Raw genomic sequence first — 23,192 nt, forward strand, 5'->3', positions numbered from 1 at the left:
GATCTATCCCCGAATTCCTTCCTCAACATCTCAACATTTATCGTCGTGTGCGAGGCCTTCCTCCGCATCCAACCCCACTTCTGGCTGTGGCTCAAAGTCTTCAACGTGAAGCCGAAGGTGGTGGACGGCCAGCATGCGGAATGTGGAGGAGCTATGGTGAGCAAGCTGTCCAACGTATCCTGGCCCAAAGGCACTTTTGTGGACACAGTGAAGGAGTGGCAGAAGCAGTGGTTCTACATCACAGAACCTCGCGGCACCACCTGGGCCGTAGCTGCCGAATTCCGCTCCGGCGCCCCCACGCGACTCACCTCCTGGGTCGAGAAGAGTCCGGAATGGGGTTCCCCTGACGAGGTGATAGCGCTGCAGACGCGCGTTCAGAGCATGTCAACCAAGAAAGTCAAGCTCGTTGATGTGATCCAGGTGATGGTGGTTCGCCGTATCATTCCGTGCCAGCACCGAAGCCATGCTCTGTGGGAGTTCAACCCAAAGAAGGATCAGACTCTGGTGAGGCTCTTCAAGACTACTCACGAAGGCGCATGGAAGTTGCTCTTTAAGGGCAACGAGAAGCCACCGGACACGGATTCAGACTGTGGTCACGACTGTAAACACCTCGCCAGTGAGTTATGCTATTTTTCGACGTATTCCCAACTTAATCATTTCAAGGAAGATGTCTGATCTTATTATTGCATTTCCAGGACTGGATGGGGAGGGCAAAGCGGATCCAGTGTCCAGCTCCGCTACCTGAAGAACCGGTTATCCTGTGTCTAGCGAAGATGCTAGTACCGGCGCCGGAGAAGAAGGCCAAGAAGAAGGCCAAGGGGGGCAAGGGTGGCCCCCGTTGCAAGGGCACTTCGGACGTGACGTCCGAAGACGATGAAGCCCATTCCTCTGTCCCTGAGGACAATGGCGAGGAAGAGGTGGAGGAGGAAAACAACCCTCCCCCCTGAGGAGAGGAAGAAGAAGAAGGCGGCTTTGGCGCATCCGGAGGCGGACACGCCCAAGAAGGGGAAGAGTGTCCCAGCGGTCAACACCGTGTGGGACGTTGATAGCAGTCCGGAGAGACGCCCCCGCAATAAGCCCCAGGCCGCATCATAAGTGACACGGCTCTCTCATATGCACATCCATCCCTTTCTCTTTTTGTTATGACATAGTTAATTGTGCTATTGTAGTCCGGCCCGTGACCTTACGTAGCGATCCTCATCTGGAGGTTCGTTGGCTCTGTCGTAGATGGCGAGCATGTCGCCACCGCCTGCTTATTCCCCCCGGGCCAGGGACAACACCGGGGTGTTATCCCGGAGGACCGCTCCGAAGCGGGAAGGAGCCCAGGACGCTGTCCGGGAGGCGCCACAGGGTGAGACCTCCACTGCCGGACACATGGGGGAGCCGATCCCCATGGAGATTGGCATAGAGGGCCGTATCTAGTTTGGCTCTCAGCCGAATACGATTGCAGAGGCCCATATGGCTCCGGAGTTGGGCGAGCGGCCCCCTTTAAAGGAGGGGAATGCACAGCTTCCACTGGTGGCCCTTGTCCATCCAGGGGCGCCGGATAACCTGATGGAGGCGCTTCGAAGCGCCTTTGTCATGGACGAGCACCGTGTCCTTATGGGTGCGGTGATCGAGAAGATTCAGTCCGCCAAGAGTGGACTGAATGAAGCCTGCAGCAGCCTGTTGACAGGTTTCGAGGTAAGAAAGATAAAAACCCCGTGTAGCCAGTAGCCCCTGAGACATTGTCCGGTGTTCGGCAAGAAGAACTGGATAGAGGATCAATTCTTTTGTTGTAGGAGACTAACGTAATATGTATGAATAAGCAGACGTCGCTATTGGCCACAACCTCCCATGCTGCCGAAGTCTCTGAGCTGAGGCAGAGGCTGGAGCAGACCAAGAACGAGCTCAACGAGGTTAAGGTTCGGCTCCAGGAGAAGCAAGGTGAGTGACGACTTGCTGCGTATTTAGAAAGGATAGGCGCTGTATATTGACCGCTGGGTCGTGATATGTGCAGGAGCCGCGACTGAGGTCGAGGCCCTGAAGAAGGCCCTGGGCGAGGCCGAGGAGAAGGCTGTCCAGCAGCAAGTCGCCCGTAAGAAGTCCAAGGCCCGGGTCAAATAAATACAGCAGGAGCTCCAGGATGCGGTCAAGAAATGCGAAGCCTTGGAGCATGATGCATCGGTTCTAGGGACCAAACTTGCCAAGGCTCGTCGGAGCGCGGAGACCGCACGGAATGAGGCCCAGGCTGACCTCCAGGAGATCCAGGAGGCCAAGATGATCACGGCGGGTAAGGCATTTAAGATGCAAAGCAAGTATGCGGAGAAGCAATACCTTTTACTAACCCGGGTTCAAAGTTCCCCAGGAGAATTTGCGGATTTACCACGCAATGTATCAGACACCACGGAGTTCTACCGAGCCGAAGGAGGGGGTTCTACGGAGAAGCTATTCTAGTCGCAGTATGCGGTGCCAGAGCATCCCGGGTCCTTCACCGATTAGTTGAAACAGCTGGTGGAGCTGCATAGGGTGGCCGAACTACCCATGAAGGATTTCATAATCCGGCTATGGCCAACCGAAGCTATGCCAAGCAGCTACTTCGGACTCGTGAGGCGAATGGTGAGCGCCTGTGTTGGGATCTACGGTAGGGTGCGTCGACTGCAAAGTAAAATTTCCTACGCGCAGAGCAACCAAGAACATGCTACAGGAGATGGATCACAGTTCGTTACCACTAGACGCGCAGTGCCATGCAGCGGAAGAAGAGTTGGGGCAGCGCGTCCGTGTGGATCGTCTCCTCCTCGTCCGATCTCCCTTGTACAACCGGTGGTCGGTTCCCACGTACAGGTTCGCCGGAGCGGCGCAAGTGCACCGCCTCTAACGGTATCCGCACGTGCAGGAGGAACGTCATGCGGCGGACTGCTAGGTCCGATCACACAACCGGCGGTGAGTGGAGGTGTCTATTCGCAACACATGCAAACCCTAGTGACAGCGCCGAAGTTTCAGCACCATGAGTGTGCCGCACCTCCACTATATATATAGGCGTCCGTCACGGGCTCAACACTTGGGCCTCGCGCGGACTCTAAAGACCATAAGTCTACTTGGCCACAATCCGAATACAGTTCGGATCACATCCGACCAGTGTCCTTGGATCCGACCTCGTAGGTTCCTTCCCTTAAGCGCGCGACCCCTTAGGTTCAAGTCGGCTTGGTCGCAGTTCGGATCACCCCCAAACTGCACGGTTGGTAGCGGCCTCTAGCAAGGCATGCTGAACACCAAGCAGACTATGAAGCTGGTTAGAGAACCTGTACATCACACTTCCATTCCTTTTGCCACACGATATATGTTGTCAAGCTCAAGGCGAGTCTGTCATCTTTGTGCTAGCCCGACCTCTTTCTCGTTCCAGTGATGCCGACCACAAACCGGATTATCTCATAATCCTTGTCGCATGGCCATGCTTATCCTGGTCGGATCACACGAGGGTCCCAGAGTATATCTCTCCTGATCGGAGGGGCAAATCCCGTCTTGCTCGACCATGTCTCGTAGCATGGTTCTGGACAAACCCGAAACCTACCTTTATAACTACCCAGTTATGGAGTAGCGTTTGGTCGGCCCAAAGCAAGTCTGTCACCATCCCGAGTACATGCGTCAGCTCAGGTCTTAGGACATAGAACATATGAGACTCACATATGACATATCGCTGCGTCTCATAGATGGGTCTGTCCGACTCGGACCTTATCTCGACTTGGATCCGACTATGTCGAATCTGACCAGATCCTTCCAAGTCCATATTATCCGGTTAGCATCCAATGCTCCATGGCTAGTGAGACCAAGCCATCGACCGTGTCATATGCTAGTCTAGTTGGTTGCGCATCCATGCAGCCCTTTTGACTAGGGACCTTTTAGGACAGTCATCATACAATGCATAGTCCCACAAACAAGTCACGTACTTGCTGATACACATCACTGATAATGTCCAAGGACTATCTTTATTCATAAACACATAGGAAATATCATCATACATGATTGCCTCTAGGGCATATCTCCAATAGCCTGTCCGCGGCTGGACGTCGTCAAGCGCTCAGCCTGCATTGAAGGTGCGCGGATGGCCTTCGCCCGTGCAAGATGTGGTGGGCAAAGATGGACGCCGTAGAGGTGACCAGAGGGCCACCGGAGGGCAAGGAACACCGCACACCCGAACGGTATTTTGCAGACGTTTTGGATGGTTCTCGCCTTGCGGCAGCACAATGTTCACAGGATATTGTATTTGAATAAATGTATTAATGTTACCTTTGCCTTGTATTATGGGAACAAAGTGTTGGGTTACGTAGTAATTTCAAAATTTTCCTACGCACACGCAAGATCATGGTGATGCATAGCAATGAGAGGGGAGAGTGTTATCCACATACCCTCGTCGACCGAAAGCGGAAGCGTTATCACAACACGGTTGATGTAGTCGTACGTCTTCACGATCCGACTGATCAAGTACCGAACGCACGACACCTCTAAGTTCAGCACACGTTCAGCCCGATGACGTCCCTCGAACTCCGATCCAGCCGAGTGTTGAGGGAGAGTTTCGTCAGCACGACGGTGTGGTGACGATGATGATGTTCTACCGACGCAGGGCTTCGCCTAAGCACCGCTACAGTATTATCGAGGTGGACTATGGTGGAGGGGGGCACCGCACACGGCTAAAAGATCAAACGATCAATTGTTGTGTCTCTAGGGTGCCCATGCCCCTGTATATAAAGGATCAAGGGAGGGTGCGGCAGGCCAAGAGAGAGGGCATGCCAGGAGGAGTCCTACTCCCATCGGGAGTAGGACTCCCCCCTTTCCTAGTTGGATTAGGACTTGGGAGGGGGAAAGAGGAGGGAGAGAGGAAGGAAGGGGGGGCGCCGCCCCCCTCTCCTTGTCCTATTCGGATTAGGGGGGAGGGGGCGTGGCCCAGCCCTGGCCGCCTCTCCTCTTCTCTGTAAAGGCCCACTAAGGCCCATTAACCTCCCGGGAGGTTCCGGTAACCTCCCGGTACTCCGGTAAAATCCCGATTTCACCCGGAACACTTCCGATATCCAAACATAGGCTTCCAATATATCAATCTTCATGTCTCGACCATTTCGAGACTCCTCGTCATGTCCGTGATCACATCCGGGACTCAGAACAACCTTCGGTACATCAAAACATATAAACTCATAATATAACTGTCATCGAAACGTTAAGCGTGCGGACCCTACGGGTTCGAGAACTATGTAGACATGACCGAGACACATCTCCGGTCAATAACCAATAGCGGAACCTGGATGCTCATATTGGCTCCCACATATTCTACAAAGATCTTTATCGGTCAGACCGCATAACTACATACGTTGTTCCCTTTGTCATCGGTATGTTACTTGCCCGAGATTCGATCGTCGGTATCTCAATACCTAGTTCAATCTCCTTATCGGCAAGTCTCTTTACTCGTTCCATATTACATCATCCCGCAACTAACTCATTAGTCGCAATGCTTGCAAGGCTTAAGTGATGTGCATTACCGAGAGGGCCCAGAGATACCTCTCCGACAATCGGAGTGACAAATCCTAATCTTGAAATACGCCAACCCAACAAGTACCTTCGTAGACACCTGTAGAGCACCTTTATAATCACCCAGTTACATTGTGATGTTTGGTAGCACACAAAGTGTTCCTCTGGTAAACGGGAGTTGCATAATCTCATAGTCATAAGAACATGTATAAGTCATGAAGAAAGCAATAGCAACATACTAAATGATCGGGTGCTAAGCTAACGGAATGGGTCAAGTCAATCACATCATTCTCCTAATGATGTGACCCCGTTAATCAAATGGCAACCCATGTCAATGGCTAGGAAACTTAACGATCTTTGATCAACGAGCTAGTCAAATAGAGGCATACTAGTGACATACTGTTTGTCTATGTATTCACACATGTATTATGTTTCCGGTTAATACAATTCTAGCATGAATAATAAACATTTATCATGATATAAGGAAATAAATAATAACTTTATTATTGCCTCTAGGGCATATTTCCTTCACAAAGCCTGTTTTGGAATGTAATATTGGTATGCTTTGAATTGTTTCCTCCTGTGCGGCCATTTTGTATGTAATCTAAGGGTTGGCCAGTCGTCTGCTTCTGCCCTCACGTAGGTAGTACGGAGGTGTTCGGGATGGAATCTAAACAATCTTGATCCAATTGTATGGTCCTTGAAGGAGTTGTTTAGCGCAACGAATAAGGCAATCAGACTGTACGGCTTAAATGCCCTCACTTAGCCATAGGAGTTTTATAATAAAGCGTAGGTGCAACCCCTGGTTCGGACCAGGGGGCTGTCAGCATCTGATCGGGAAGTGCCGATCTTTCGCATAATGCGGAAAAAATCTCCAACGATTTGTGACCCTCGAACAGCTGGCCGGCTCTCCCATATCATGAGAGTCAGTTTTCGGCTTTCTCTACTGAGGTGCTCATCTGGTCAAGGCCAGGGCACAATCGCAGTAGTTCTCCCTTTACTACCCTAGCCGATTTAGTGGAACGTAGGGTAGGAAGCACAGGAGCCGGGCAACCCAACTATTGACCAAAGACATGATTCAGAGCCAATGTATATAATGCTAAATTTGGGGTGCCGAACTTATCTTTAGGGATTGTTCGGACTTTGTTGCCGTATGCCCCTGGAAAATATGAAATGTACCAGGGTGTATGACTGCTAGGAAATAAGTAATATAAAGGAAAACAGAGGGAGAACAGAGATAGGATCCGGAGCCCGTGAACTTGGATCATGAACTATTTCCATTATAGTTGGGTTTATGCGTCCAAGCACATTGGTACAAGATAATGCAATAAGCAACTGGCTATCTGACATGCCATACCCGAAGGCGGATTGCGCGTGGGTCCTGAAAACGGTTAGCCTCTAGGGTTTCCCATGTACGCATGTGCTCCGTGTCAATCCGGTGTGTTTGTCCTTTGACGGGATCGTGAATCAGGTCGTCGAAGGAGGCCCTCGTAGGAGAAACCTGAAACAAGGGAAAAGAGATAGTAAAGTTATATGTGTGTCCGGGATCGGTCTGGCCGAACCATGGATCCCGGGATAGCTTGTGCCTCCGTCGATGCCCATGGAATTTTGAGTGCGTAGTTATGGACGCGTGGTATGAATGCCACTACTTCATCGGGATTGGGATGGAGGCCGAATTGCTAATCGAGCTCTTGACGAGCTGCGTTGTCCTGTTGCAGTGTAGTCCGGACCCTCTTAATGATGTCCAGGGGCTCGACAGCCAGACTGTGGTGCTGCTTGAGAAGGCCGTTTTGTACCTCTGCTGCTAGGGCGGCGGTGCGCTCCTTTGTCCGGAGGGAGCGTTCTGTGTTTCCGTTGACTGTTATGACGCCGCGCGGACCGGACATTTTTAGCTTGAGATAAGCATAGTGTGGTACCGCGTTGAATCTAGCAAACGCGGTTCGTCCGAGTAGTGTGTGGTAGCCACTGCGGAAGGGGACGATATCAAAGATTAACTCCTCGCTTCGGAAGTTGTCCGGGGAACCAAAGACCACCTTCAGCGTGATTGAGCCCGTGCAGCGGGCTTCAACGCCTGGTATGGCTCCTTTAAAGGTAGTCTTTGTGGGTTTGATCCGCGAGGGATTAATGCCCATCTTCCGCACTGTATCCTGATAGAGCAGGTTGAGGCTGCTACCGCCCTCCATTAGGACTCGTGTTAGATGAAATCTGTCGATGATTGGGTCGAGGACCAGTACGGTTGAACCGCCATGCCGGATACTAGTTGGATGATCTCGACGATCAAAGGTGATCGGGAATGACAACCACGGATTGAATTTTGGGGCGACTGGCTCTACCGCGTAGACGTCCCTAAGTGCTCACGTGTGCTCCCTTTTGGGGATGTGTGTAGTGTATATCATGTTCACCATTTTGACTTGAGGGGGGAATTTCTTCTGCACTCCGGTGTTCGGCTGCCGGGGCTCTTCGTCCTCGTCCTCACTTTGTGATCCCTTTTGTTTGTTTTCGGCATTTAACTTGCTAGCCTGTTTGAAAACCCAATAGTCTCTGTTGGTGTGATTGGCTTGTTTGTCTGGGGTACCATGTATCTGGCACGGACGATCGAGTATGCGATCCAGGCTGGATGGTCCCTCGCTGTTCCTTTTGTAGGGCTTCTTTCGCTATCCGGACTTGGAGCCGCTGAATCCGGCGTTAATGGTGGTGTCACCGGTGTTGTCGCCATTGCTTCGGTGTTTGTGTCTGTTGCGCCGGATCTTTCCGGAGCTGTTCTTGGCCTCGGAAGGGCATGTCTCGCTGGTTGTGCTTTTGCTACGAGCCAGCCAGCTGTCCTCTCCCGCGCAAAAGCGGGTCATGAGTGCCGTGAGGGCTGCCATGGACTTCGGCTTTTCTTGGCCGAGGTGGCGTGCTAGCCATTCGTCACGGATGCTATGTTTAAAGGTCGCTAGGGCTTCGGCATCCGGACAGTCAACGATCTGGTTCTTTTTGGTTAGGAACCTAGTCCAGAATTTTCTGGCTAATTCTCCAGGTTGTTGAACTATGTGGCTTAAGTCATCGACATCGGGTGGCCGGACATATGTATGTTTGAAGTTGTCAAGAAAGGCCTCTCACAGGTCCTCCCAGCTGCCGATGGAATTCTCGGGTAGGCTATTCAGCCAGTGTCTGGCTGGCCCCTTGAGTTTCAGTGGGAGCTATTTGATGGCGTGGAGGTCGTCTCCCCGGGCCATGTGGATGTTGAGAATAAAGTCCTCAATCCATACTGTGGGGTCGGTTGTTCCGTCGTATGATTCAATATTGATGGGCTTGAACCCCTCAGGGAATTCGTGATCCAGCACCTCATCTATGAAGCACAGAGGGTGTGCGGCGCCTCTATATCGGGCCGCATCACGGCGCACCTCCGATGGAGTGCGTGTGCGGTTATCGCCCTGGGTGTGACTAGGTTTGTCACGCCGGAATAGGTAGCCGTCATCCCGAGTCAGGAAGCGTCCTCGCGATCTGTAGATTGATCTGGTGTGTTCTGCTCTACTGTCCAGCTCCTGCCGAAGGTCGTGTGTTTGGTCCCAAGCTGTTCTGTCCTTGTTTTTGTGAGGTAGTGGGGCAGACTGTTGTTCAGCCTGAGTTACCGCTTTATCCCGACCGCGGGGTGGTCGGTCCGCCGCACTATCCCGACCGCGTGGTGGTCGGTCCGCATTGTGTGAGGGAGGTATGGGATTTAGTGCCTCCCCATCGAACTGAGGTAGCAGTCTACGCTTTGGGTAACTCTTGGCTGGGCGCTTGAGGCCGTATTCTTCGGCTGGCAGGACATCATTCCACCTATCAATGAGCAGGTCTTGATCGGCTTGAAGCTGTTGTTGCTTCTTCTTCAGGCTTCTTGCGGTGGCTATTAGCCGGCGCTTGAAGCGCTCCTGCTCGAGGGGTGCCTCAGGCACGATGAAGTCCTCATTACCGAGGCTCTCATCATCCTCGGAGACTGGACGATAACTATCATCGTCTGGGTCATTGGGCATGGTCTGATTATCAAGGTTGTCTTGCCCGTTGTCTTGTTCCTCCTGTTCGGATGCAGCCCCAACAGGGTCTTTGTTGTTTTCTGCGACGCCCGGAGTACTATTCTCTCCGGTGCCAGTATTTCCTTCATTTGAGCGACGAGGCTTAGAGCGGCGTTTAGGGCACCGGCACTTGGACTATGTCTCAAAAGGTTTATTCGCAACTGGATCTCCTTTGTCATCGTTGCTAGCTTTTTTAGGTGTGTCGACCATGTGCACATCGTATACGAAGAGGTCGCTATCCAACATCGTCGTCCATACCGTCTATACCGTCGATGTCCATAACATCGATGTCTTTGGAGCCGTAATCGAGCCTGTCGGTTAAATCATCGACAGTGGCTATGAAGTGGCTGGAGGGTGGGAAACAAAATTTCCCATCATCAGCCTCTGGCTCGAACCGAACATAGTTCGGCTGTGAGTCCTTCTCCAAGGACAAGTTCTTTAAAGAGTTTAGCACATCACCCAAGGGTGAGTGCAAGAAGATGTCTGCAATGCTAAATTCGAAAATCGATAACCGATCCAACTCGGTGTCCGCAGGCGTACCCGATTCAAAACTCATAGCCGGAGACGAGTCTGGAGTTCCATTGACGTAGATATCACGGGGTGTCGAGTCCGTGTGCGTCTCCAACGCCGGGGACTCTGTGGCTTCGGATGGCACGATTTGCTCCGGTTCTAAGGCCGTTGCAGCAGCAGGGACCATCCGCTGGATGTGATCCGGTGACAGATTTAGGTCCTGTTCATCGGAGCGAGGGGGAGCGATCACTGCGGTCTCAAATCCATTGAAGATCAAGTCTGCACGGATATCCGCGACATAGTTCAAGCCTCCAAACCTGGCCTGGTGGCCAGGGCGTAGCTATCGATCTGCTCCAGATGGCCAAGCGAGTTGGCCCGCAGTACGAAGCCGCCGAACACGAAAATCTGTCCGGGGAGGAAGGTTTCTCCTTGGACAGCGTCACTATAGACGATTGAAGGAGCCATCGAACCTTTCATGGACGGCACAGTGGAACTCTCAATGAAAGCACCAATGTCGGTGTCAAAACTGGCGGATCTCGGGTAGGGGGTCCTGAACTGTGCGTCTAGGATCGATGGTAACATGAGACAGGGGACACAATGTTTACCCAGGTTCAGGCCCTCTCTATGGAGGTAATACCCTACGTCCTGCTTGATTGATATTGATGAATATGGGTGTTACAAGAGTTGATCTACCACGAGATCGTGATGGCTAAACCCTAGAAGCCTAGCCTGTATGACTATGGTAATGAATTTCTCCTTTCCAGACTAACCGGAAGGACTAACCCCTCCGGTTTATATAGACACCGGGGGGATCTAGGGTTTACATAGAGTCGGTTACATAAGAAGGAATCTTCATAGTCGGTCGCCAAGCTTGCCTTCCACGCCAAGGGGAGTCAAATCCGGACTCAGGTATAGTCTTCGGCCTTCATGTCTTCACAGCCCATCAGTCTGGCCCATGGATAACAGGCCGGACGCCGGAGGACCCCTTAGTCCAGGACTCCCTCAGAGGGCCCGGCAAAGATGTCGAGTGAAATCCACTCAACCAATCAGCTACTCGGAGACCCCTCCTTCCTGAAGTCGCTCGACCAATCGACCACTCAACCATACAAGAATCCACTCGACCTATTGAAGACCAGGAGTCATCTCGAACGGCAATGGGCAAGCGTTCACTCTGTAATCTTTAAGGCAATTAAGGCATTTAAGGCTGGCATTACCGGTAACGCCTCATCTTTATGTACATTGAACCCTGTGTAACGGAGGGGAGCTGGGGTCCTGGCGCACTCTATATAAGCCACCCCTCCTCTAGGACAAGGGTTCGCACCCCCTATAAGACACACACACACACAACCCAGTCGACCACCTCCAGGCACCGAGACGTAGGGCTGTTACTTCCTCTGCGAAGGGCCTGAACTCATAAAACTCATGTGTACAACTTCGCCATAGCTAGGATCTTGCCTCCTCACACCTACCCCCATTCTACTGTCAGTCTTAGATCCACGACAATTCCTTCATAGACTCACTGGTCGGTGAGGAGTTGGATGAGATTCATCATGTAATCGAGTTAGTTTTGTCAGGGTTTGACCCCAGCTATCCACTATGTTCTAAGATTGATGTTGCTATGACTTTGCCATGCTTAATGCTTGTCACTTTGGGCCCGGGTGCCATGATTTCAGATCTGAACTGTTTATGTTATCACCATTATATCCATGTTCTAGATCTGATCTTGTAACTTATAGTCACCTACTACGTGTTATGATCTGGCAACCCCGGAGTGACAATAGTCAGGACCACTCCCGGTGAAGACCGTAGTTTGAGGAGTTCATGTATTCACCGTGTGTTAATGCTTTGTTCCGATTCTCTATTAAAAGGAGGTCTTAATATCCCTTAGTTTCTAATAGGACCCCTTTGCCACGGGAGGGTAGGAAAAAAGATGTCATGCAAGTTCTTTCCATAAGCACATATGACTATTTACCGAATAAATGCCTATATTATATTGATGAACTAGAGCCAGTGCCGTATCATCCTAGGTTATAACTGTCTCATGATGAATATCATCCAACAAGTCACCGATCCAATGCCTACGAATGTATCTTATATTGTTCCTGCTAAGTTACTACTGCTATCATCACTGTTACACTTGCTACAAAATTACCGCTATCACTGTTACACTTGCTACAAAATTACCGCTATCACTGTTACCGTTACTATTGCTGCTATCACCACTATCAAAACTATCATATTACTTTGCTACTGATTACTTGCTGCAGATAATTAATCTCTAGGTGTGGTCGAATTGACAACTCAACTGCTAATACCTTCAAATATTCTTTGGCTCCCCTTGTGTCGAATCTATAAATTTGGGTTGAACACTCTACCCTCGAAAACTTTTGTGATCTCATATACTTGTGGGTTATCAATTATTTCTTTGAATCAATTTTATCCTGAGTTCACAACACTTTATCATTTGTTCAAGATTATGCTAGGTAGCATTCCACATAAAAAATTAACTTTATTTTATCATCTACCCACTCGAGAATGAGCAGGGATTAAGTTTGGAGATGATGACACGTCTCAAATGTATCTACAATTTTTGATTGTTTCATGCTATTATATTGTCAGTTTTGAATACTATTATAGCAATTTATATTATTTTATGGAATAACCTATTAATTCATTGCCTAGAGCTAGTAACTATTTTCTACATGTTTTTGACTTCAAGGGTGGACCCACACCACTACGCTATGTGCCCCAGCCCCCTGCGCATCGCCTTTTGCCCATTCTTTTGCCTATAAATCCTAAAAACCGAGAAACCCTCGGTACCAATTTTGTCTGATGTTTTCTGCCATCGCAAGTTCCTGTTCCGAAGAGACCCAATCTAGAGGCCTGTTTTGGCACCCTGCTGAAAGGGGAATCCACCATCAGAGGCTTCTTCATCAATCTTGCTGCCTTCATGACCATGTGCGAGTAGTTCCCCGAGGACCTTAGGGTCCATAAGAGTAGCTAGATGGCATCCGCTCTCCCTTGTGATTAAATACAAAGTTCTCCTTAGCTGCTTGACATGATCAGGATCCATATGGTGTAATCGGTGTTGTGTTCGTTGGGATATGATGAATTTTCACTTTATGATCAGATTGTTCATTGATTTTTTATTGAATCTCTTGAAGTTTCTTTGTTGTATAATTAAGTAGCTATGTATGCTCCCCGATCTATTTATTGTATTTGGCCAAGATTGATGGGTAGTTCATCAGAGGGAGTGGTGCATAATAGTGGGTTCAATCTTGTGGTGATTCATCATCCCAGTGGCAAAAACAAAACAAACACGTATTGTATTGTTGCCACTAAGGATAAAATGATAGTTTCCTTATCACACATGGATGATAGTTTACTGTCTACATTATGTCGTCGTGCTTATTGCAATGCTCCGTTGTCATAAATTAATACTTTGAGATGCATTATAGATATCGGTCTTGTTGTGGAGTATTAGTTGTACATGTAGTTGGATAACAATCTACATATCACAGACATAATGCCTACATGATATTGTACCATGAATGATCATAGTCATAACCATAAATTACAATTTAATCGTTGCTCAACTGTAATTTGTTCACCACACCACACTTGTATGCATGGGGAGATGCCACTAGTGAACCTATGGACCCAGGGTTCTATTTTCTTTACTGAAAACATCACCAAAAATATTATTCTTTGTTGTATTGTTTTGTTTATTTTACCTATCTAGACATTTCCACCATACCATGCTATTTAATCTTGTAATTAGCAAGATAAGAAGCTTGACAACCTTCTTGAAGTGTTAGGAGGAAAGTTTGTATTGTGTTCTGTGTGGAGGTACCCGTGACTTTGTATACTGGAAGAATACCTTCTGATTCAATAAACCTTGTTTCTCTACTGAGAGAAATACTTATTGCTAGGTTACTTCACCCTTATACTTGAGATTTACCCAACTACTCTTACAAGAGAGCAAGCATGCATCATGGTCATGATTATGCAAATCTGCCTCAAAGTTTGTGAGAAAAGCCACTTAACTCTTGATTGTTTCTTTGCCGAGATTATAAACACAATCATCTCTGAAGAATCAACAACGCCACAACAACAAAAGGATGCGTGATCGAGTTTTAGAGTTACATGTGTCCAATAAATCTTAAGCCAATCTTCTTCTATGTTGTGGAATTTATCTTCCCACGACGATAATCATGAAATTCTAACTTCATGTCTTAGTGTTATACTTTTTGCACAAACATTATGGCATTAAACTCATCCTCTTCATCACATCCACAAAGATTGAAAATAGTATCAAGTATCAATTTCTAAGGTCCGTTTCCATTTGTTCTTCTTTGTTGCCAATGTACTAGTGGACAGTCTCTAGCCAAATATTCTAATACACCCTGGAACTTTTGCCTTCCAAATACTATGGCCATCAACATCATTTGTAGGAAGGAGACACCGTGGGTCAATTTGTCTTTGGATATTAGCAACCAATCTATATGCACTCCTGACCATAAATATGCATCACCTCTCAAAATGCCAAGACAAACATTCCTCGATCTCCGAAGACGACAACTTGATATTGCATATTGCATTATAACATCAAAAGAATCACCTTCAAATTTACGCATCACTTTCTAGGCGAGCGCTGAGGCCATCAGGATTTTCACTTATGCTACCATGTGGACCTTTCTCTTCTGGCATGCTTAGTTTTTTCTACTTTAAGCGACTGCATGCATGTGTACTGCAGATGTATGGTGAGTGGGCCTATTGGTGGACTGCATGGCAGTCATAACAGGTGTGGGCACGCTGAGGAGGTGAGTGATGTATTGATCCTGATTGTTTTGGATGGTGGGTCGGTTCGCTTGAGTGTGTGACCACTGTGGGTTCCTTTTGGGTGGCAATTCTGTATGTGTGTACCCGTGATGTGTTCCATCCCTTTGAAGTGGGACTGGTGCGGTATGGGCCGCCGTTTAGTGGTTCATTGATTTGGGGTATATTTGTCATTATGACTTTGATTGTTCATGTGATGGGCTTCAACTGCGTTCTCCTTCGATGGGAGGAGGTTTTTTCTCCATTAGCCTGTTCTTGCTGATGTTTCGCTGACCTCCTTTCTTCTTTGGGACACGCTGGGCGGTCAATTGCTGCCTAGTCGATGCTCTTGTGCGCCTGGTTACTATATTCCTAGTGGGTGTCAGCGGTGGCGGCGGTTTGGTGTCGGTGGGCATTGTCGTCGTTGTTTGCTGGCTGCTTTCTTCTGCTTCCTCATGTTCTTCGGTGTGTGTTGCTTGCATGTGGTTGTATTTGATGGGGAGATTCTGAGATAGGGGGTTTGTCAGATTTTTTTGCCATGGTAATGTGCTTGCTATGGGAGTGGGCGGTCCTTCTTTCTAATAGATTTTGCCAATTTTGTATTTTTTTTACAGTGAGTAGGTGCGTGGACACTCAGGCATGAGTGGACATGCCGTATATTGGGATGATTGTTGTTGCTGCCTTGTGGGTCCAGTCTTCGCAGGGGTTCCTTCGCCGATTCTGAGTATTGTTATTTTTTTGCCTGATCGTGCTTTATTTTGTAGTTCATTTTTCTGTGATGTTCATGTTTTTAGGCATGGTTGTTAGGTTGTGATGGCTGAAAAGATGGGCAACCATGTTCGGCTGTTAGAAAACTGCATGTGATTGGTGTTGGCGTGTGTGTTTTGCATGCTTGGTGCTACATGGATTCTTCTTCCTAGATAAAGTCTCTAGCTATCTCCTCATCCATAACATAGCCCTCAGGTATCTTAGGCAATTCAAATCTAGGAGAGCTAGGTCTAATAGGTGTATTATAATTCTCAGTTTCAAAGACTTCATCAGTTTTAGTAATTTCATCAGTTTCAACATTCTAATTGTCTTTAGCTCTAGCAAGTTGTTCATCAAGAAATTCACCTAGTGGAACATTATCATCAAGCAAGGTACTAGCATCATTCATAGTAGAAGCAACATCATCAATAACTTGCGACATATCAGGATTAATAGCATGTGGTGGCGTTGCAAGTCTATTCAGAACAGAAGGTGAATCTAGTGCAAAGCTAGATGGCAATTCCTTACCCCCCTCGTATTAGAGGGGACGATCTTGGTTCTTGGATCTTTCAGATTCTTCAAAGTGATCAATAAATATAAATCCCAAGTGACTCAACAAATATAGTTGTGCTCCCCGGCAACGGCGCTAGAAAAAGGTCTTGATAACCCACAAGTATAGGGGATCACAATAGTTTTCGAGGGTAGAGTATTCAATCCAAATTTATTGATCCGACACAAGGGGAGCCAAAGAATATTTGCAAGTATTAGCAGTTGAGTTGTCAATTCAACCACACCTGGAGATTTAATATCTGCAGCAAAGTGATGAGTAGCACAGTAATATGATAGCTCTGATAGCAGTGGTAACAATAACAATGGTAATGGTAACATCATAACAGTTTTGTAGCAGTCGTAACAGTAACAATAACAATAGTAACTTAGCAAGAGCAATATGTGGAAAACTCGTAGGCATTGGATAGCAATAGTAACTTAGCAAGAGCAATATGCGGAAAACTCGTAGGCATTGGATCGGTGAATTTGTTGGATTATATTCATCATATAATAGTCATAACCTAGAGACACAGAACTAGCTCCAGTTCATAAATATAATGTAGGCATGTATTCCGTAAATAGTCATACGTGCTTATGGAAAAGAACTTGTATGACATCTTTTGTCCTACCCTCCCGTGGCAGCGGGGTCCATAAGGAAAGTAAGGGATATTATGGCCCCCTTTTAATAGAGAACGAGACAAAACATTAACACATAGTAAATACATGAACTCCTCAAACTACGGTCATCACCGGAAAGTATCCCAATTACTGTCACCATGGGGTTTACGGATCATAACACGTAATAGGTGCATATGGCTTGCAAGATCAGATCTAGAAAATAGATATAATGATGAAAATATAAACGGTTCAGATATGAAATCATGGCACTCGGGCCCTAGTGACAACTGACAAGCATTAAGCATAGCAAAGTCATAGAAATATGAATCTCAAAACACAGTGGATACTAGGGATCAAGCCCTAACAAAACTAACTCGATTACATGATGAATCTCATCCAACTCCTCACCGACCAGCGAGCCTACGAAGTAATTACTCACTCCCGGTGGGGAGCATCATGGAATTGGTGATGAAGGAGGGTTGGTGATGACGTAGACCAAAGATTCCCCTCTTCGGAGCCCCAAACGGGCTCTAGATCCGGCCACCGATGAAGAATAGGAGGTGGCGATGGCTCCGAATCATAAAGCGCGATGAAACTTCCTCCCCTATTTGTTCTGAAAAAATAGGATTTTATAGAGTTGGACTTAGGATCAGCGGAGCACCGAGGGCCCCACAACCCACCAGGGCACCCTAGAGGGGGTGGACGCGCCCTGGTGTCTTGTGGGCATCTGCCCCCAGTGGGTCTTGGCTCCATAATTTATTTTATATTCCAAAATAATCCTCCAAAAAGTCTCATCCAAATCTGAAACTTTTATAACTGCACAAAAACAACACCACGGTAGTTCTGCTGAAAACTGCGTCAGTTCGGGTTAGTTTCATTCAAATCATGCAAATTAGAGTCCAAAATAAGAACAAAAGCGTTAGGAAAAGTTGATACGACGGAGATGTATCATTCCTCCCCTTTGAAGTGGGACTGGTGCGGTTTGGGCCCGCCAATCGGTGGTTCGTGGATTTGGGGTATGTTTGCCGTTATGACTTTGACTGTTCGTGGAATGGGCTTCAACTGCGTTCTCCTTCAATGGGAGGAGGGTTTGTCGCCATTAGCCCATTCATGCTGATGTTCCGCTGACCTCCTTTCTTCTTTGGGACACGCTGGGTGGTCGATTGCTGCTTGGTTGGTGCCCCCGTGCGTCTGGTTGTTGTTGTCGTGGTGGGTTTGGCCGTCCGCGGCGGCGGCGGACATGGTCATCGTTGGTCGCCCGCTGCTTTCTTCTGCTGCCTCTTGTTCTTCAGTGTCTGTTGCTTGCATGTGGTCATATTTAATGGTGAGATTATGAGATAGGGGGTTTGTCTGATTTATTTTGCCATGGTAATGTGCTTGCTATGGGAGCAGGCAGTCCTTCTTTCTGATAGATTTTGCTAACTCTGTCTTTTTTACAGCGAGTTGGTGCGTGGACACTCAGGCCTAAGTGGATATGGTATATATTGGGATGATTGTTGTTGCTGCCTTGTGGGTTCAGTCTTCGTAGGTGTTCCTTCCTTTATTCTGAGTATTGTTATTTTTTCACCTGATTGTGCTTTATTTTGTAGTTCATTTTTCCTGTGATGTTCATGTTTTAGGCATGGTTTTTGGGTTGTGATGGTTGAAAAGATGGGCAACCACGTCCAGCTGTCAGAAAACTGCACGGGATTGGTGCTGGTGTGTGTTTTTGCATGCTTGGTGCTGCAGGGATTCTTCTTCCTATATAATGTTGTTACAATTCATGCTTTGCCGGTGGTCCCTAATCGGCTTGATGGTATATGTTTCACTCATTTTGTTCCCAACCTATTCATGGTAGATATGCACATTGGGTTGGATTGATCACACGTTGCTTATTGCCGATCCATTTCCACCTATGCATCATCTGTTTGTGGAACCGTTCTTCCTGCATCATTGGTTTTTTTAAGCGATTCATACGTCATTCATTGGTACTTTTGGATTTACTGCCATGACTCTTCCTATTGGGTTCGTCCGTACTTTCTTCTCACGGGTCGAGCCTGCCTAAAATCGCTTACAAATTAGGCGGCGAGAAGGCGTGGCGGAGCACGCCGTCCCTTCTAGTAGAAGTAAATTAGTGTTCCGTTCTCACTTACGTGGTTCCATTAGTTGGTTGACCCACCGAAGTCTAGACCTCTTGATGAAATTTGCTCATTTGAGCCCCTCTTTCCTCAGGATCCATCGGTCTCTCTGGATTTGGATACCATTTCCGAATTTCGATCTTCTTCATCAATTGATGAAGTTATTTAGGGGTTCTTTGCATTTTTTGGTTTGCAATTATCCATTGGTCTACTTGGTTTTGGATAACTTTTACCATTTCCGATCCTCTTCATTAGTTGACGAAGTTTTTCTTATGGGTTCTTTGCATTGTTTGGTTTGCAATTATCCATTGTCTCCTTGGTTTTGGATATTTTTACCATTTTCGATCCTCTTCGCTAGTTGATGAAGTTTTTTAAGGGGTTTTTTGCATTGTTTAGTTTGCAGTTGCATCAGAAGGCCGTCGAATTTTTAAAAAAAATTGGAGAAAAGAAGGCCGTAAGTGGATAGTCTCTGTTTGGTCTCTGGCCCATCTGGCTGCCATAATTTGGTCTGGCCCAATTCGTGTCGCTGGTCAAACTCTAGGGGCACGTCAGCTTCAGGGCACGTCAAAGGAGCTTGATCCCGCTTCTCGCCTCCATCATCTCCGCTCGTCAAACTCAACGGGACGCACGCAACGCGACGACCATGGCCGCAGCCTCCACGAAGTCCGACCGCGCGGCCCTCCTCAAGGCCTTCGACGAGGCCCGCACCGGCGTCCGCGGCCTCGTCGAGTCCGGCGTCTCCACCGTCCCCGACCTCTTCGTCCACACCAACCCCTATGCCTCAGTCCCGCTTGCTCCCCCGGGCGTCTCCATCCCCGTCGTTGACCTTTCCCTCCCCGCGCACGTCGCTGCCGCCGCCGCCGCGGCGGCCGCCCGCGACTGGGGCTTCTTCCACCTCGTCAACCACGAGGTCCTTGTCCCCTCCGGCCACCCCGCGAGGGCCCTCACCGCGGTGCGCGCCTTCAACGAGCTCCCCGCCCCCGAGCGCGCGGCGCACTACGGCCGGGCCTTGTCGGGCGGGGTTAGCTACTCCTCGAACGTCGACCTGTTCCTGTCCCCCGCGGCGAGCTGGCGCGACACCGTCCAGGTGTTGTTCGGGCCTACGCCGCCCAACGCCGAACGCATACCGTCGGTGTGCCGCTCTGAAGTCATCGAGTGGGAAGCGCACGCCGCCGCGGTGGCCCGCGCCGTGATGGCGCTGCTCTCACAGGGGCTCGGGCTCGGGGATGCGGCGCTGGAGGAGACCTCGTGCCTGGAAGGGAAGCTCATGGTCTGCCATTACTACCCGGTGTGCCCCGAGCCTGAGCGCACCATGGGCTTAGTCCCGCACACCGACCCCGGCGTGCTCACCGTCCTTGAGCAGGATGGCGTTGGTGGTTTGCAGGTGAAGCACACGAATGGGGACGGGGAGAGCTTCTGGGTGGACGTGAGGCCTGCACCGGGCGCGCTTGTGATCAATGTCGGGGACCTCTTGCAGGTATAATGTCGAGGGATTCGGTAACAACTTTGTTCAGTTACATTTGAATTATCTAAAGCACGCACGCTACCAATTCAGCTCAATCTGATTTAGGGACAGGAGGACAAATACTTGGGAGTGCGCATCTCTTATGAAAACTGGAAAGGCGATGGTTTGAATTTCAGAAATGCTAAAAATCTGACGTTGAAATTTTAGCCATGGTAAATCGAACGTTTTTCATGGCAATTTATGTTGACGTGAGGATGGTAATTTGAACCCATTGCTTGAATTTTGTTACTTTCTTCGTCTCATGTAAATTGACGCTCAAACAGATGTATCTAGACGTACGGAGGGAGTACTTTACAGCTCAACGCGATTCAACTCAACATTTCACTTGAGTTGGATATGATGTCTTATTAGTGGTAGATAGTAAGCGGGAATAGTCAATGGATTATTGCTTTCAGGATCACATTAATAATGGATTTGTACCAGTTTCATAATGTCATCACTGCATCTAATCTGTTTATTAATTATTACACCATTCTTTCATCAGATAATGTCAAATGATAAGTACAAGAGCGTCGAACACAGGGTGGTGATGAATTCGGGTGAAGAAGCTAGAGTTTCACTTGCTGTCTTTTTCAATCCTGGAAAGCGAGGGGAATCAGTTTTGTATGGGCCATTGCCAGAGCTGGTTTCTACAGAAAACCCACCAAAGTACAGGCGTTTCGCGATGCCTGAGTTTTTGGGGGCCTTCTTCAAACGAGACCTTGCTAGCAAAGCTCTACTTGAGCACTTCAAACTGTGAGATGAATCAAACGCCACCAAACAATGTTTAAGCTGTGTACGTGTAAGTTTTACAGTATGTAGCCATCCCAGTGCCAGTGATGTTCTGTGAGATTGCGGTACAATTATTCTACCTTACACAGTGCATGCTTCTATCTGTTTCATTGTTTCTCCATAGTCGTACATCCCAAATTAAATGCTAGTTTTATTTTTCATTGTGTAAGCATCACATGTTTCAGGCATGTAATTATCAAATGGACCAAAATGTACACTGTATGTTGTATATTCTTTCTGCAGCTACCATCACTGGACCAACTGGCCTGAGAAAGTTTGCTATACATATTTTTGTATCTGTCATCCCTAAAAGAGCAAAAGATAACTCGGCATCTTGACGCACATGTTAATTTCTACAGTAGTTACTACTCCATCCGTTCTGAATTATTTGTCGCAGAAATGGATGTATCTAGCTGTATTTTAGTTCTACATACATCCATTTCTGCGACGACTAATTTGGAACGGAGGGAGTACTTACTATACTAGTTGCTAGATTAGTAAAACCGTCATGGACCACTACCGAACCAACAAGAAAAAACAACCTCGGCGCGGCGGAATGGTCTCGGCATATGAGGCCAACTCCATCGCACGATCTCAAACGGACGTCCGGCTTGGCCGGATTTTGTCTCTTAGGGGCGGCAATGGGTTCACCCATGTCCGCATCTGTTTGTTGGGTCGTGGGTGCGTCCAACGCGCGGCCGCACCTTAAATCATGTCCGGGGTGGACGTGATTAAAAAACAAAAAAACTTAAATAAAATGCTTAAAAAGTAAATAAAAGTAGATAAAAAAACTTAAAACAAAATTTAGGGGTCACGGCCACAAAACGGCCCAGTTTCACGGTTCACTTAAACGGCCCAGTGCCATAATTTACATAAAAACAAAATAAAAAAACGCCGCCCGCGCTCTCCTGCCGTGCGCGTCGATGTCGTGGCCGTGGCCGTCTTCAGTGGCCACCGGTGTCGTCGTCGTCGCTGACGAGGTCGACGTAGTCCGATGGCGTCCACAGGTGGGCCGGCGGTCCGTGGTGCACGGGGGCGGCGCGGTGGAAGGTGGCAGGTGCCTGCACCACCTCCTCCCGCGGCGAGGCGTCCCGCTGCGGTGACCGCGGCGGCATGGGGCACCAGTCCACTCCCCCCCACGGCGGCCGCCATCTCCGGAGCCATGCACGACCAGCTCTAGTTCTGGCCCACCAGGCCCGGGTGAAACGCGGCCACCGGCGGCTCCTCCATCACCTCCTCCTTCGCCACCATCTCCAGCTCGGGGATGGCGACGTCGCCGGCCGCGGAGAGGGCCGTCATCTCCTTGAGGCCCTCCCATTGGCGCTCATCGTGCGTGCGCATGGAGTCCTCCATGACACGCGCCATGAGACGGGCCTCCTCCTCCGCTGTCATGCGAGGAGGTGGAGGTGGTGACGGAGACGGGGAAGGCGACGGCGTGGGCGTGAGGCCGCGCACCCGCGTACGCCCACGCACCCCCCTACGTGGCTGTCGCGGCTCCGACACCGTGCCGGTGAAGTAGGACGCGCGCCGCATGTCGTGCTCGTCCTGGAGCCACGTGTCATAGAGCACGGAGTCGGGGGCGTATCTCTTGTCGTAGTAGAGGTCGTCGGGGAGGAGACGGCGGCGGCGCTCGATCTCATCGCGCCGCGCACGGCCGCTCATCATCACTGGCGGGATCGGTAAGGGAGTCCTGGATTAAGGGGTCCTCGGGAGTCCGGCCTATGTGACATAGGCCGGACTATTGGGCCATGAAGATACAAGATAGAAGACTTCCTCCCGTGTCCGGATGGGACTCTCCTTTGCGTGGGAGGCAAGCTAGGCGTCCGGATGTACTATTTCCTTTCTCTGTAACCGACTTTGTATAGCCCTAGGACCCTTCGGTGTCTATATAAACCGGAGGATTTAGTCAGTAGAGACAATCACAATCATACAGGTTAGACTTCTAGGGTTTAGCCACAACGATCCCGTGGTAGATCAACTCTTGTAATTCTCATACTCATCAAT

General features: G+C 48.8%; 1 protein-coding gene across 1 annotated transcript; it reads left to right on the forward strand.

Moving 5' to 3' along the window:
• Window positions 1-19,512: 19,512 nt before the first annotated feature.
• On the forward strand, window positions 19,513-21,516 carry LOC119317639 (1-aminocyclopropane-1-carboxylate oxidase homolog 4-like). Its single transcript, XM_037592122.1, has 2 exons — window positions 19,513-20,369; window positions 20,902-21,516. The coding sequence occupies exons 1-2, from the start codon at window positions 19,536-19,538 to the stop codon at window positions 21,154-21,156; spliced, it is 1,089 nt and encodes a 362-aa protein (XP_037448019.1). The 5' UTR covers window positions 19,513-19,535; the 3' UTR covers window positions 21,157-21,516.
• The last annotated feature ends 1,676 nt before the right edge of the window (window positions 21,517-23,192 follow it).

Source organism: Triticum dicoccoides, chromosome 6A (genome assembly GCF_002162155.2).
Source record: "Triticum dicoccoides isolate Atlit2015 ecotype Zavitan chromosome 6A, WEW_v2.0, whole genome shotgun sequence".
Taxonomy (NCBI): domain Eukaryota; kingdom Viridiplantae; phylum Streptophyta; class Magnoliopsida; order Poales; family Poaceae; genus Triticum; species Triticum dicoccoides.

Coding starts and splice junctions, on each gene's coding strand:
- LOC119317639 (XM_037592122.1), top strand. CDS start 19,536: ATGGCCGCAGCCTCCACGAAGTCCGACCGCGCGGCCCTCCTCAAGGCC. Junction 20,370..20,901: donor ATGTCGGGGACCTCTTGCAG/GTATAATGTCGA, acceptor TTCTTTCATCAG/ATAATGTCAAATGATAAGTA.